Source organism: Macrotis lagotis, chromosome 2 (genome assembly GCF_037893015.1).
Source record: "Macrotis lagotis isolate mMagLag1 chromosome 2, bilby.v1.9.chrom.fasta, whole genome shotgun sequence".
Taxonomy (NCBI): domain Eukaryota; kingdom Metazoa; phylum Chordata; class Mammalia; order Peramelemorphia; family Peramelidae; genus Macrotis; species Macrotis lagotis.
In genome coordinates this window covers 189,157,302-189,173,789 of record NC_133659.1, presented here as the reverse complement: position 1 = coordinate 189,173,789, position 16,488 = coordinate 189,157,302, and the positions used below count along the sequence as shown (strand labels likewise).

The 16,488-nt window shown below is 40.9% G+C and overlaps 1 protein-coding gene across 1 annotated transcript in view; it reads right to left on the bottom strand.

The window, feature by feature from the left end:
* Nucleotides 1-14,584: 14,584 nt before the first annotated feature.
* MED24 (mediator complex subunit 24) overlaps nt 14,585-16,488 on the bottom strand; it is a 35,092-nt gene continuing 33,188 nt past the window's right edge. Inside the window, exons 23-25 of the mRNA XM_074224000.1 lie at nt 15,776-15,856; nt 15,365-15,513; nt 14,585-15,111 (exon numbers count right to left, since the gene is read on the bottom strand). Of these exons, the coding sequence (XP_074080101.1) occupies nt 14,995-15,111; nt 15,365-15,513; nt 15,776-15,856 (347 nt within the window). The 3' untranslated portion in view covers nt 14,585-14,994. The remainder of the gene's footprint in view (nt 15,112-15,364; nt 15,514-15,775; nt 15,857-16,488) is intronic.

Sequence of the window (16,488 nt, the reverse complement as noted above, 5' to 3'; positions counted from 1 at the left end):
TTTGAACCCAGGTACTCCTGACTCCAAGGCCGGTGCTTTAGCCACTACGCCACCCAGCCACCCTGACAAATAAGTTTTAAGTTAACACCCTTGCTTTTCTTCTGGGCTTTTTGTCTCAAACATAGTAAAGTGATCTTTACTAATCCAATTAAACCCATATCTGTTAGGTTCATTTTCTTCAATTTTATTCTACCCTCTAATTATCCTTAGAGAAGTAAAGTTCTAAAGAATTACAAGTGTTATATCTTCCCTTTTAGAGTTGCATACAATTTGATAATCTTGACCAACATTTGTTTTGTTTCATTTTTTTTCTTTTCATTGACTTTTTTTTTTAATGCAATTCTTCAGTCATGTATTTGGCAATTGAATTCTCTGTTCAGTTCTGGTCTTTGTGTCAGGAAATTCTGGAAGTCCTCTATTTCATTGAACATCCATCTTTTTCCCTGGCAGTATATGCTGAATTTTGCAGGGTAGTACATTCTGGGTTGTAATCCCAGGTCCTTTGGTCTCCAAAATATGATATTCCAGTTCTTTCAGTCTTTCAGTGTTGAGGCTATAGGTCCTGTGTGAGTCTCATTGTGTTTCCTTTGTATTTGAATTGTTTTCTTTTTGCTGCTTGCAACATTCTCTCTTTTCTTTCAGGGTCCTGGAATTTGGCTATTATAAGTTTTTATCCTGGGATCTCTTTCTGGAGGGGTTCTGTGGATTCTTTCAATGGTTATATTGTTATCTTGTTCTAGTATATTTCAGTTTTCCCTTATAATTTCATGCATGGGGGCGACTAAGTGATGCAGTGGATAAAGCACCGGCCCTGAAATCAGGAGTACCTGGGTTCAAATCCGACCTCCAACACTTAATAATTACCTAGTTGTGTGGCCTTGGGCAAACCACTTAACCCCATTTGCCTTGCAAAAACCTTAAAAAAATAAAAAAATTTTCCTGCATGATATTTTCCAGGTTCTTTTGTTGGTTCAGGCATTCTGGCAATCCAATGACATATAGATTGTCTTTCCTGGATCTATTTTCCAAGTTATTTGTTTTCCCTAAAAGATACTTTATATTTTCTCCAATTTTTTTCAGCCTTTTTATTTTGTTTCATGGAATCACATAGTCTGTAGATTCACTGGTTTCTATTTGTTCAATTCTAATTTTTAAGGTTTTATTTTCTTCAATTAGCTTGTTTCCTTTTCCAGTTGGTTTTTACTTTTAATGGAGTTGATTTCTTTCATCAACTTTTCATAATTTTCCTACATGACTATTTTCTTCTCCTGCTAGTCTTTGGTTTTTAAATTCTTTTCTTAAGCATTTCAATGAGCTTTTGTATTTGAGCCCAATTTATAGATTGTTGATACTTTCTGATTTTTCATTGCTTTCTTCAGACATGGTATTGATGTAATCTTTGTAGTTTTCTAAAATGAGCGCTCTTTTGGCTTTTATGTTCATCTTTGATATAGTATAGATCCAAGTTTTTATTTTGCTGGGCTAGGGTCTGAACCCTTGCTTGTTGTTGTCCAAGATGTTGCCTATGCAGTCCAGGCCTTGCCTTAGTAGTTTTCCCCTCTCATTTATGTCCAGGTTCTGTGGTTTGTTTCCAAATAAGTCCTGTCTCTTATGGTAGTTTTTCAGGGTTTAGACTTAGTTTGGGCCTGGGATCCTCCCTGCTGGCTTGCTATCTAACTGCCAGGATCTCTGCTGTTGTTAAGCTATCAGGACCTGCATTACACTGTGGCTAAAAACCTCCTGCTGGCTTTCCTGCTCTCCCACCTCCTGAACTTTACTTCCCCTTTTCCCCCAGGGCCGGCCCTTCACTGAAGAGGAATTGCAGTTTTAAACACTGGTAACAAGCCAGAGTCCCACTACTCTTTTCATAGGATGCTGACATCATTGCAGGATCCTACCTGTTTTCCAGTGTTTCCATCACACTCTAGAGCTGAAGTTCAGACCCTTTCTTGTTTTTGTACCCCTCTAGTAGCCTGGTGGAGCCTATGGACCTCTACTAAAAATGTTTTTAAATAAATAAATTACAAAGAATTACAACATAAACCAATTCTACTAAAATATATTAATTTTTAAATTGTTCAATCACTCTACATTTAGAACCTCTGAAATCCACTATCTTGGTTGCATGTTGTCATTCCAGTGCCTGAAGGTGGTGGACAGGGAGTCCTGAATTCAGCACCTCCTGCCTGTGGGAGTGAATTTTCTTCTATAGCTGAGGAAGAAAGAAGAGAGAGGAGGGAGGAAAAAAAATGGAGAATCTTCATACAGGTTTTGCTAAGACAAAATTGAGTCACATGGTAAGGGATTCTAGAAGAGCTCAGCTCCCATGGGATTACCAAATAAAACACATTCTGGTTCTCTGAATGAGCAAAGAGGAAAATAAAGAATATCTGTGCTTTTCTATATATGCTTTATTTACACACCTACATATACATCTAATTTATTCCAAGGGGAATCTAGCTGATCAACTCATTATGATCTACACACATTGAAATTACAGGTACACTAAATACCACAAATCTAGCCTCTTTGCATAAGCAAAGAGAAACTAAGGCCTGAAATGGCGAAGTCCTGTCAGGGGAAAGTCTAATTGTAAGGAACCAGAAAAAAGGGAGAAGGTAGTGGAATGTTAGAGTGCAGCACCCTTTCCCTCTGCCTTCAAACTGTCCCTGACATCTGGATGTCCCTCTTGGCTCCAAAACTCTCCCCAGGGTCCAAAAGGAAGTGAAGGATACCATCCAGGGTGCTAAAAGGTAACATGTTAATCTAGACCTTAGAGTACCTTCATTGTTACCCTTTTACCTTCCTCCAATCTTCTTAAAGTCAGCTCTTTACCCATCCTGTGCTCTTTCACTTAAGTAGTTTCCTATGATATGATTTCCTCTCTTTTTGAATAGGGAAAGGGAAATCAAAGGCCAGAGGATCATAGAAGTATGGGCTAATTAGTGTGGGGGACTCAGGAGCTTCCTTAGTTCTTACTAGGGTGATTGCTCAATAATTTCCCAACTATCTGCCTTTCCCAGTCCCTTGTTCCCTCAACTTTACAAATTCTGCTTCCCTCTACCACATTTCCACTTTCACCACACTCTCATAAAATACTTTCTTGCCTTCACTAGGATCCCAAAAATCAATCTCTTATATGAAAAACAAAGATTCCTGCTAGAAATAGTTGTATTCCAAGTCATTCCCCAATTGATAAAATGGTCAAAGGATATGAAAAGGCAATTCTTAGAAGAAATTAAAGCTATCTATGTTCATATGAAAAAATGTTTTAAATCAATTTTGATTAGAGAAATACAAATTAAAACAATTCTGAGGTACCACTTCACATCTATCAGATTGATCAATATGACTAAAAAGGAAAATGATTAATGTTGGAGGAAATGTGGGTAAACTGGGATACTAATATATTGTTGGTGGAGTAATAAACTTTCTGGAGAGCAATTTGGAATTATGCCCAAAGGGCAATAAAACTGTGCATATCCGGTTTGTATAATGGGTAGAGCACCAGCCCTGAAGTCAGGAGGACCTGAGTTCAAATCCGCCCTCAAATACAGTAATTACCTAGCTGTGTGACCTTAGCCTAGTTGCTTAAAACTCATTGCTTTGCAACCCTCCCCCCCCAAAAAAAAGCAAAACAAAACTGTGCATACCCTTTAATCCAGCAATACTACTACTGAGTCTATAATCCAAAGAGATCACAAAAAAAAGGATAAAACCACATGTATAAAAATATAACAGTTCTTTTCATAGTGGCAAAGAATTGGGAATGGCTGAACAAATTGTAGTATATGTATGTGATGGAACAGTATTGTTCCGTAAGAAATCATGAGGGATGGGATTCCAGAATGTCCTGGAAAGACTTGCATGAACCAAAGCTGAGTGAAGTGAGCAGAACCACACCAATAGCAACAATGAATGATAATCAACTGACAGACTGGTTCATTTCAGCAACACAATAATCAAAGACAATTCTAAGACTTGTGATGGAGAATACCATCCATGTCAGAGAATATGTTTAAATGTGGAGTTTCAATGTAGACCAAAACTTATTATTTTCAATTTTTAAAAGTTGTCTCATGTATTGACTTTCTATTTTTTATTTAATATTTATTTATTCTCATTTTGTACAAATGTTTTTATACATTAATAAAATATTCTCATTTAAGAGTAAACAAAATACCCCTACCCCCAAAAAAATAGACTCACTTGAGCGATTAAAGTAAAGAGGTGAGAAAAAATTAAAATTAAAAAAAAATAGTAATAATTGTAGGTATGACCAGGTGGTGCAGTGGACAGAGCACCAGCCCTGGAGCCAGGAGCACCCAAGCCCAAATCCAGCCCCAGACACCCAACAATCACCCAGCTGTGCAACATGCAAGCCACCCCAACCCCACTTCCCTGCAAAAACCAAAAAAAGAAAAAAGACCCAAAATAAAATAAAATAGTAATAATAGTAGGGGCAGGGGCAGCTAGGTGTCTAGTGGATAAAGCACCTGCCTTGGAGTCAGGAGTACCTGGGTTCAAAACTGGTCTCAGACACTTAATAATTACCTAGCTGTGTAGCCTTAGGCAAGCCAATTAACCCACATTTGCCTTGCAAAAACCTTAAAAAAAATAATAGTAGGGGTGGCTGGGTGGCAGAGCACTGGCCCTTGAACCAGGAGCACCTGGGTCCAAATCTGGCCTCAGACACCCAAATATCATCCTGCTATGCAGCCCCAGGCAGGCCACCCAACCCCATTTGCCCTGAAAAAAGAATAATAATAATGATAAAAAATGTGCTTCAGTCTGTGTTCCAATACCACCAACTCTATTGTGGGTGGATCACATTCTTTATGGTAAGTCCATCACAAAAGTTACTTCCATATTTTTCTACCGTTGCCATTGCTGATCACAACTCCCTCCTTTCATATTGTACTATATTTTCTCTCTCCTTTCAATCTGACTCTGCTGTAGGGTAGCTGAGTGGCGCAGCAGACAGATCTCTGGTCCTGGGGCCAAGAGCCCCGGAGCCTCCATACCACCCCTTAGGCCCAGCATCCACCTGGCCCTATGGTCCTGGACAGGCCTTCCAATCCCAGCCCCTTGCAAGAAGTAAAAAAGAAAATGTGTTATATCTGACCATTCTCCCCGCATGGTTCATCCTCTCCTCCATCGTTCACATCACCACCCCTTCCCCCTGTCACCCCCGCTTCTTACTCCAGGTGTCTATACCCCATTGAGTATATATGCTGTTTCCTCTCCTAGCCACCTCTGATGAGAGTGAAGATTCCCTCATTCTCCCTTGTCTTCCCCCTTTCATATCATTGCAACAGATCATTGTAATAAAGAAAAATCTTATATGAAATATCTTGGCCTATCCCCCCCCTCCTTTTTCTTTCTCCCATTCCATTTCCCTTTTTTTCTCTTGACTCCATTTTTACACCATATTTTAAATCTTCAAATTCAGCTTTCTCCTGTGCTTCAACTATAAAAGCTCCTTCTACCTGCTCTGTTAATTGAGAAGGTTCATATGAGTATTATCAGTATCATTTTTCTATGCAGGAATACATTCATTTCATCATCATTAAGTCCCTCATATTTTCCCCTTCTCCAATCTCCATGCTTCACCTGAGTCCTGTATCTGAAGATCAAACCTTCTGTTCAGCTCTGGCCATTCCAACAGGAACATTTAAAATTCCCCTGGTTCATCGAAAGTCCATCTTTTTCCCTGGAAGAGGACATTTTTTGCTGGGTAGTTGATTCTCGGTTGCATTCTAAGCTCTTTTGCCTTCTGGTATATTATATTCCAAGCCCTACGAGCTTTTAATGTAGTTGCTGCTAAGTCCTGTGTGATCCTGACTGCAGCTCCACGATATTTGAACTGTGTCCTTCTGGCTGCTTGTAATATTTTCTCTTTGACTTGGGAGCTCTGGAACTTGGCTATAATATTCCTGGGGGTTGGTTTTTTTGGATCTCTTTCTCAGGGGGATTGGTGGATTCTCTCCATTTCTATTTTGCCCTCTGCTTCTAGGATATCAGGGCAATTTTCCTGTGGTAATTCTTTGAAAATGATGTCAAGGCTCTTTTCCTGATCATGACTTTCAGGTATTCCAATAATTTTTAAATTATCTTTCCTAAATCTGTTTTCCAAATCAGTTGTTTTTTCAATAAGATGTTTCACATTTTCTAATTTTTCATTCTTTTGGTTTTGAAGTATTGATTCCTGATTTCTCATAAATTCATCAATCTCCCTGAGTTCTGTTCTTTGTCCAAAGGATTTTTTTTCCTCAGAGAGCTTTCTTATCTCTTTTTCCATCTGGCCAATTCTACTTTTTAAAGCATTCTTCTCCTCAATAACTTTTTGAACTGTTTTATACATTTGACCTAAGCTGGTTTTTAGCATGCTATTTTCTTCAGCATTTTTTTGGATTTCCTTGACTAGGCTGCTGACTTCATTTTCATGTTTTTCCTGCATCTCTCTCATTTCTTTTCCCAGTTTTTCTTCTAACTCCCTCATTTGATTTTCAAAGTCTTTTTTGAGCTCTGTCATAGCCTGAGCCCAATTTCTGTTTTTCTTGGAGTCTTTAGATGCAGGAGCTTGTGTTTCCTCTTCTTCAGACTGAGTATTTTGACCCTTCTTGGGATCATAGATAATGTATTTCTCAATGGTGTTCCTCTTTTTTCTCTGCTTGCTCATTTTCCCAGCCTGGGCCTGGTTTTGGGGTGCTTCCTGAGCTTTTGGAACACTCCCAGAAGGATCTCAGTGTGTGAGGCTCTGTCCTCCCTCCTGGTCTGTGAATGACCATATGTGTCCCCCTCTGCCATGGGGCTGAGGTGGGGGGGGCCCTTCTGTTCTATGGGGGAGCCTAGACTGCGATCAGGATTTGAATGTGGTCAGAACTCCAGAGTCCTGTTCCAGGGACAGAGGACAGAGCTGGGCAGTCTCTCTCTGCTCCCTCCCTAGGCTCAGTGAGCTCATGCCCTGGGGGCTCCTGCTTCCTGTTCCTGGATCTGGGCTGCTCACTGTGTGCCCTGAGGGCTGGGCTTCACATGCTCACTCTGGCAGAGGTTCCCCACTGTTCCCCCAAGTTGCGCCCAGTGCTCCCCCAGGTAGTAGGTCAGGAAACTCCCCTGCTGCTGTGAGCTGCAGCTCCCAGCACCCTGGCGCTGCCTCCAGGAGGCTAAAGTTCTTTTCCTCTGGTGGGCCACCCCTCTGGCAGGCTGCCCCTCCAACCCCGGGGAGCAGAGCCTTTCTGTTCTTTTCCAGGTTACCTTGAGTAGGAGAACTGCCTCACTGGATCCCTCTGTGGATTCTTGAAAATTTAGAATCCTTAGTTTATAAGTTTTATGAGAGAGTGCCTAAGAGAGATCCTCCTCTTGTCGCCATCTTGGCTCTGCCCTTGACTTTCTCTCTAAAAAAAAAAGCTATATTCCTAATTTCATCAACTGTTACCTCAGTTTCCCTTTCCCCAATTCCTAGGAGTCTGCCAAGCAGTGAGAAGGAATAACATGAAAACCTCTATGTTTAAACAAGATAGGTACAGGACAAATTTTGGATAATCTCAGACAGAAGCCTCTCACATTAAGGAGAATTTGGAAAGGCTTCTTTAAGAAGTCTTTTAATTAAGACTTGAAGGAGGCCAAGAAAACTAAGATAGGGATGAAATAGGAAATAAGGGCGAGAGCATTCTAGGCAGCCAATGAAAATGGGGAAGGTGTCACTTTGGTCCCAGAATCAAATATAAATCCTATCTTTGGCTTTTAAAGATTTTTATAGGGGCAGCTTGGTGGGGAAGTGGATACAGTTCTGGCCCTGGAGTCAGGAGTATCTGAGTTCAAATCTGATTTCAATCCTGAGAAATTTTCCCTATGAACAGGCCCAGATGTCTCTTTTGCTTTTCAAAGTATAAAGTCACAGATGATGAAGTCTTAGGGATAACATCAAGAGATGTTGGGTCTAGAGGAATGAGAAGGGTTTTCAATAACTGCCCAACTGATTATTTCCTTTTGGATGTGGTTGAATGAAAAGAGGTGATCAGGGATTCAGTACTAGCTCTAATTCTAAAGAACTGTCACTTTAATCAAGGCTTTAAAAAAAATCTTTTTTTTGTAACATCAAAATTTCTCAGTATCAATTTCCCTCTGGAAAGTCTCCTCACTTAACAAATATTTTTAAAAGGAAAAAAACATAGCAAAAGTCATCTATACAGAAAAAATGTCTGAAAATATGCAGTTAGTTTCCAGTGGACAATGTATTGGATTGAAAGGCCGATTAAGTGAATAAACAGAATGACATAATAAAGTATATCTGAAAATTAAAAAAGAAAATATATGCATTTGTGCTGTATCCAAAACCTCTGACTAGTTGGGATGGGGTGGTGGTGTGGAATGGGGCTATGTGTCCTCCCATCTCTCTTCTTCTTTGTAATTTGCAGCATTTATTCTCAGTTGTTCCTTGCTTGCTCCTTTCATTTTCACTGTAGTAGTCATAGTGCCAATTTTTTTTCTTGGCTATGATTTTCTCTGCAACAGATTTTTTTTTTTTGCAAGGGAAAGGGGTTAAGTGATTTGCCCAACGTCCTACAGCTAGGTAATTATTAAGTGTCTGAAGCCACATTTGAACTTAGGTCCTCCTGACTCCAGGGCTGGTGCTCTATTCACTGTACCACCTAGCTGCCCCTCTCTGCATCAGAACTTGTGAATTGTCCAATGCTTCTCCATATGTATCATATTCATAGTTTCTTATACCAAAGTAAATCACAGGCAGCAATTTGTTTTCTATTTCCCAACGGATAAGCATCCACATTGTAGCCAATCCTTTGCTACCACAAAAAGTGCTGCTATAAATATTTTGACACACCTGAGAGATCATTTCCTTATCCATAGTCTCCTCAGGGTATAAAGCCTAATACTGGAATCTGAGTCAAATGGTCATGAACATTTTTAGATACTTTATTTGCATATTTCTAACTTGCTTTCCAAAAATGGTTGTCCCAATTGAAAGCTACAATAAGAATGACCTAGTGTACCTAGCTTCCCACAAGTCCTATGTACTGACTACTCTCATTTTCAAAAATCTGAATAGGTAAAAACCTCAGGGTAATTTTTATTTCTATTTTCTTATTATTAGTGACAATGACATTATAAGGATCATAATTTACAATTCCTTTGAGAACTGTTCACATTCTTTAATCACATTTATTGGGGGAAGAATTTGATAAACTATACACATATTTTTGACTATTTTCATTCTTATTCTAGATGGCAATAATTGTGCAGAAAGTTCAGTTACCTATCTAATCTTTTGTAATTGCCTCTATTCTGTGCTTCAGCATAAATATACTTCCTACTTCTGCTTATGAAAAGTATATGACCTGCTGCTTCTATAATTTTTAAGAGGATTTTTCCTATGATAAATGTCATACGTTCGCCTTGAACGTATTGTGGGATTTTAGTGTAAAACACTTAGTATAACTTTTAGTATAATTTTTGCTAGTCCACTTCCAACTTTTTCCAGAAATCTTTAACAGAGATAAGTAAAATAACGCTTCCCACTTATCAAATATGGGGTTGAACTCCATGTTTCCAATTCTCTCTGGATTATATAGATCTATTTTTCTATTCTTTTAGACAATAGTAAATAATCTTAATGACAGTTGTTTTATAATAGTTTGAGGCTTGAGGTGCTATTATCTCTTCATTCTTAACCATTACTTTTCTTTTCTAAGGAAATAGTTGCAAGAATATTTAAAGAATATTCAAAAGAAAAAGTTGGAAGAATATTCAAAACTCAAGGCTGTGCCAATATAATATAAATGATAATTCTCCTAAAGTTAACTTACAGTTTGAATGCAACATAAATCAAACTATCAAAGCAATACTTTATAGAACTCAAAAAAATAATAACAAAAGTCTTTAAAGAAGTAGATTATTCTTTCTAGGTCTCAGTTTTCCATTCTGTAATATAAGGGAAAGTTAACACAGGATCTAGATAAAAGGGACCTCAACAACCATCTACTCCAATCCTTACTGGGAAAAAAATCCACACAACACTGTAATATAGTATGGGAGGAAATGACTGGTCAAGGAACAGAATAGCTTGTCTGTGTTTTTAAAGCATCTTACTAATAACAACCTTGTGAAGTAGGTATTGTGTATTTATTATCCCCATTTTACAGCTAAAGAAACTGAGGCCCAGAGAATTTACATGACTTGTTTCATGGTCATAAACATGATTCAGTAAACAAAGATTAAGAGTTAACAAGTGTAAAATAAAGAGGCACCATGGTGAAGCAGATGAAAAGGTCTTGGTCCTACAATGAAGTTCTGCCTTTGACTAATTGGCTAGTTCTGTGGTCCAGGCTAGTCATATAACCTCTCAATGCCTCAAACAACTCTCTTTTTAAAGACTCTCTAAAATTATAGGTTGTCAGAGCAGATGCCAATTTTCATGAGGAGAGAGCTGAATTGTTGGCATTTCTATTGTGGCTTTAAGACTAACAAACTCAGGACGGCTAGGTGATGCAGTGGATAGAGCACCAGTCTTGGAGTCAGGAGTACCTGAGTTCAAATCTGACCTCAGACACTTAATTACCTAGCCGTGTAGCCTTGGGCAAGTTACTTAACCCAATTGCTTTGAAAAATCTAAAAAAATGAAAAAAAGACTATTAAAACTCTTCACATACATTATCTTACTTGATTTCCACAACTAACTGAGGTAGGTGTTTTATTATCCCCCATTTACAGATGAGAAAACTGAGGCTTAAAGAGGGTAAGTGATTTGCCCAGGATGAAACAGCCAGGAAGTATGCAAAGCAGGATTTGAAATTTTATCATTCTGCCTCCAAGGTCAACACTTCAGAATCTACTGTGCAATACAGCCTTGAATTTCCTTATCAGCAGTTCCCTATGGTCTGGTATGAAAAACTGTGCCAAGCACTGGAATAATAAAAAACAAAAACTGCCTCAGCTCTCAAGGGACAAAGATACAGCATATACATAAATAAATACAAAGTAATTTCAAAAGAGAATGAGGAATAACAACTTTGGGGAAAAGGAGGTGTGGATCAGGAAAAGTCTTGTGAAAAAATTGGCACCTGAGTTGAGCTTTGAAAGAAGCCAGGAATTCCAAGAGACAGAGCCACGAAGGGAAAGCATGCAGGGCATGACAAGATAGCAAGAGTTTGCACCAAGATTCAAACTCAGGTTGCCTGACTTTGTTCTGTGCACGACAGATGGGAGGGATTGTGGTTACCCTTCTATAGTGGTCCTGGATGATTCAAAGTGTGTGACAAAGTGAAAGCTGATTGAAGAGAATTAGAAGTGGGAGTGAGATCTTGGGGGGCGGAGCCAAGATGTCGACAAGAAAAGGATAGTCTTAGGTGCTCTCTGATAAAACTTCTAAACTAAGGACTCTTAACTAAACTTTCAAGAGACAGAACCCACAAAGGGACCCAGTGAGGCAGTTCTCCTACTCAAGGTAACCTGGAAAAGAGCAGAAAGGCTCTGCTCCCCGGGGTCAGAGGGGCGGCCCACCAGAGCGAAAGAACTTCAGCCTCCCAGAGGCAGCCCCAGGGCTCTGGGAGCCCCAGCTCACAGCAGCGGGGGAGTCTCCTGAGCTACAACCCGAGGAGCACCGGGCACAAAGTGGGGGAACAGCGGGGGACCTCTGCCACAGCGAGCACAGATCTGGAAACAGAAACAGGCGGAGCTGGTAAGCAGGAGCCTCCAGGGCATGAGCCCCTTGAGCTGAGGGAGGGGAGAGAAGAGAGACTGCAGAGCTCTGTCCTCTGCCCCTGGAACAGGACTCTGGAGCTCTGAACACATTCAGATCCTTATCACAGTCTAGGCCCCCCATAGAACAGCAGCCCCCTCCACCTCATGCCTGTGGCAGACAGGAGCACATATGGTTATTCACAGACCAGGAGGGAGGACAGAGCCTTACACACTGAGACCCTTGTGGGAGTGTCCCAAAAGCTCAGGAAGCACCCCAAAACCAGGCCCAGGCTGGGAAAATGAACAAGCAGAGAAAAAAGAGGAACACCACTGAGAAATACATTATCTATGATCCCAAGAAGGATCAATATACTCAGTCTGAAGATGAGGAAACAAAAGCTCCTACATTTAAAGACTCCAAGAAAAACAGAAATTGGGCTCAGGCTATGACAGAGCTCAAAAAAGACTTTGAAAATCACATGAGGGAGTTAGAAGAAAAACTGGGAAAAGAAATGAGAGAGATGCAGGAAAAATATGAAAATGAAGTCAGCAGCTTAGTCAAGGTATTTCCAAAAAAATGCTGAAGAAAATCCAGCTTAGGTCAAATGTATAAAACAGTTCAAAAAGTTATTGAGAAGAATGCTTTAAAAAGCGAAATTGGCCAGATGGAAAGAGATAAGAAAACTCTCTGAGGAGAACAAATCCTTCAGACAAAGAATAGAATTCAGGGAGATTGATGAATTTACCAGAAATCAGGAATCAATACTTCAAAACCAAAAAAATGAAAAATTAGAAGAAAATGCGAAATATCTCATTGAAAAACAACTGATATGGAAAACAGACTTAGGAAAGATAATTTAAAAATTATTGGAATACCTGAAAGTCATGATCAGGAAAAGAGCCTTGACATGATTTTCAAAGTATTACTACAGGAAAATTGCCCTGATATTCTAGAAGCAGAGGGCAAAATAGAAATGGAGAGAATCCACCAATCACCCTGAGAAAGAGATCCCCCCAAAAAAACCAACCCCTAGGAATATTATAGCCAAGTTCCAGAACTCCCAAGTCAAAAAGAAAATATTACAAGCAGCCAGAAGGACACAGTTCAAATATCGTGGAGCTGCAGTCAGGATTACACAGGACTTAGCAGCAACTACATTGGAAGCTCGGAGGGCTTGGAATATAATATACCGGAAGGCAAAAGAGCTTAGAATGCAGCCAAGAATGAACTACCCAGCAAGGCTGAATGTACTCTTCCAGGGAAAAAGATGGACTTCCAATGAACCAGGGGAATTTCAAATGTTCCTGTTGGAATGGCCAGAGCTGAACAGAAGGTTTGATCTTCAGATACAGGACTCAGATGAAGCATGGAGATTGGAGGAGAAGGGGAAAATATGAGGGACTTAATGATGATGAACTGCATGTATTCCTGCATAGAAAAATGACACTGATAATACTCATATGAACCTTCTCAGCTAACAAAGCAGGTAGAGGGAGCTTTTATAGTTGAAGCACAGGAGAAAGCTGAATTCAAAGATAAAATATGGTGTAAAAATGGAGTCAGTAGAAAAAAGGGAAATGTAATGGGAGAAAGAAAAAGGAGAGGGGGAATAGGCCAAGATATTTTTTTTTAGGTTTTTTTCAAGGCAAATGGGGTTAAGTGGCTTGCCCAAGGCCACACAGCTAGGTAATTATTAAGTGTCTGAAACCAGATTTGAACCCAAGTACTCCTGACTCCAAGGCCAGTGCTTTATCCACTATGCCACCTAACCGGCCCCAAGGTATTTCATTTAAGATTTTTCTTTATTACAATGAGCTATTGCAATGATATGGAAGGGGAGAGGCAGGGGGGAATGAGGGAACCTTTGCTCTCATAAGAGGTGGCTAGGAGAGGAAACAGCATATATACTCAATGGGGTATAGACATCTGGAGTAAGAAGGAGGGGGGAGCAGGGGGAAGGGGTAGGGATGTGAATGATGGAGGAGAGGATGGACCATGGGGGGAGTGGTCAGATATAACACATTTTCTTTTTTACTTCTTGCAAGGGGCTAAGATTGGAAGGCCTGTCCAGGACCATAGGGCCAGGTGGATTCTGGGCCTAAGGGGTGGTAGGGGGCCTCAGGGCTTCTTGGCCCCAGGACTAGGGATCTGTCTGCTGTGCCACTCAGCTACCCTACAGCAGAGTCAGAGTGAAAGGAGAGAGAAAATATAGTACATGGTAGTGGAGAAATAAGAAAGGAGGGAGTTGCAATCAGCAATGGCAACGTTGGAAAAATATGGAAGTAACTTTTGTGATGGACTTAGCATAAAGAATGTGATCCACCCATGACAGAGTTGTTGGTATTGGGACAAAGACTGAAGCACATTTTTTTATTATTATCATTATTATTATTTGGGGGAGGGTGCAGGGCAAATGGGGCTGGGTGGCCTGCCTGGGGCCACATAGCAGGGTGATCTTTGGGTGTCTGAGGCCAGATTTGGACCCGGGTGCTCCTGGCTCAAGGGCCAATGCTCTGTCTGCCACCCAGCCACCCCTACTATTATTATTATGATTTTATTTTATTTTGGGTCTTTTTTTTTCTTTTTGGTTTTTGCAGGGCAGTGGGGATCAGGTGGCTTGCATGTCACATGGCTGGATGATTGTTGGGTCTACGGGGCTGGATGTGGGCTCCGGTGCTCGTAGCTCCAGGGCTAGTGTTTCGTCCATTGCGCCACCTGGCCATACCTACAATTATTACTATTTTTTTTATTTTAATTTTTTTCTCTCCCTTTTACTTTATCGCTCAAGCAAGTCTATATTCATGGGGGGGAGGGGGTATTTCATTTACTCTTAAACAAGAATATTTTATTAATGTAAAAAAAATTTGTACAAAATAAGAATAAAAAAATAAAATTTAAATATATATAAAAAAAAGAAGTGGGGGTGAAAGGATGATCCATTCATAATAACAGGAGCCACAGTTCTGTCCTGAGGAATGGGAATTTATTCCTTAGATAATAAAGGTCCACTAAAGCACCAATGCCCAAGGAAGCCATTGGAGGCAGAAATGAAAATTCTTGGTAGGGGGAGAAAGAAGTGAACCAGGGACAGAAAAGAACAGACAGGGGATAGATGGGTGCTAAGAGGAGGGACACAAAAAATCCTCCTAGATTAATAATCTTAGTCATCACACTAGGAGAGTTCCTTGGTCTCTCATTTGCTGAAGTCTCTTCTTCAGCTCTCTCTGTTCTTTAGTTTCTTCCATTCCTCAAATTTAATTTAAAAAAAAAAGTGCTTCATCTCTTCCACTTTCTCAGAGTGCAGCAATGGCTTTGGCAGCCACCCGTCGGCCCAGAGGGAGACTGAGGTCTGTGATGGCCAGAACCACTTTGGGGCTGGACATGGCTGACACCTTGACCAATTCTGACACCTGCCATAGAGAAATAGAGGCAATTACAGCTGTTTCCCTGCAGTGGAATATTAGAAGAAAGTAGCCCCCATCTCCTCTATAGTGTACTTGTCCAGTACACTGCCCATATCTCCCCAAATTCACTCTCCAACACCAAAAAGCAGAGTTATCAGCTCTTTCCACTCAGTGGAACATTATGAGATGAAGAACAATGCTCTAAAGGGCAGCACAGGACCTCCAATCTCCCATCCTTTACCTCTGCCCCCCAACTTACAGTAGTGAAAGGCATGAACTGCAGGATACTGCCTCGGCTGCCCTGTTCCAGGCAGTCCACACACTCCTCCATGAACCACTGCACAAACTGGGTGTGAGGGCCTGCTGTCCTGGCCCCCAAGATGGAGGAGATGAGCAGAAACAGGTTTGCTATGCAGGGAGAGAGACAAGAGGGGCAGAGTCAAAGGCACAAAGGTTGAAAGAAACTCTGGAGCTGAAGAGGAAGCATAAGGAAGGGAAGCAAGAAGAGAGCAAGAGGAAAAGAGAGATCAGGAGAAGAAGAGAACAGATGAGGGTCAGGAAGAAGGACAAGAAGACAAGTGACAGAAGAGAAGATAAAAAGGAAGAGACAGGAGGATAGAAGGGAAGAGATGATTTGGTTAATCAGGCTTAGGAAAGAAAAGGAACTTACCAAGGACTCGGTTCAAAGGGTCTCTCATATTGACCGTGTGTAGCTGAGAGGCTGAGAGAGAACTGCTCATGGACCGGTCAGCTGTAGAGTGGGGGCAAGAGAGCAGAGGTGAAGATACTGTTTGCTTAAAACCCTCTCCCCCAAAGGGAGCCCTCCTCAAAGTCTGATGCCTCCCAGCCTCCCTTCCTGGCTGACTGATGACATGAACCCCATTCTGTTGAAAGGTGCCAGGAAAGACCCTAAGTGAATGTATACGCCCCTTCCTCACTCCCTGGTCTAAGAGAAACTCCCAGAGGGGTACAATTCCTGAGTGTTGATAGGAGGTCTCATGGAGGAGGTCTCATGGAGGAGATGAGGAAATGGTACCACAATAGCATAATGGAAAGAAAATGAAATCAAAGCAAGAGTGGATCAGAGAGGGGAGGAAGGGCCCTCTCCCCCAAAGGTCATCCATACTGAGGAGATCATAGAGTGTGGGGAAGAATGAAACCTCTGGAGCCAAGTACTGGATGAGGACAAGGGAGAAAGAGAATGGAGTTACCCACAGTGACAATTTACATTGTGTTTATAATCTGTGTGGAAAAAAACTAAAGCCCTAGAACCTGGTGAGTGAATTTGCGGGGCCATCAGCTCTCACTTATAGGAGCCTTCTCCTTCTCTCAGGGCATGGGGGTCAAAGAGAAGGAAGCTGAACAAATGAGGTTCAGAGGAAT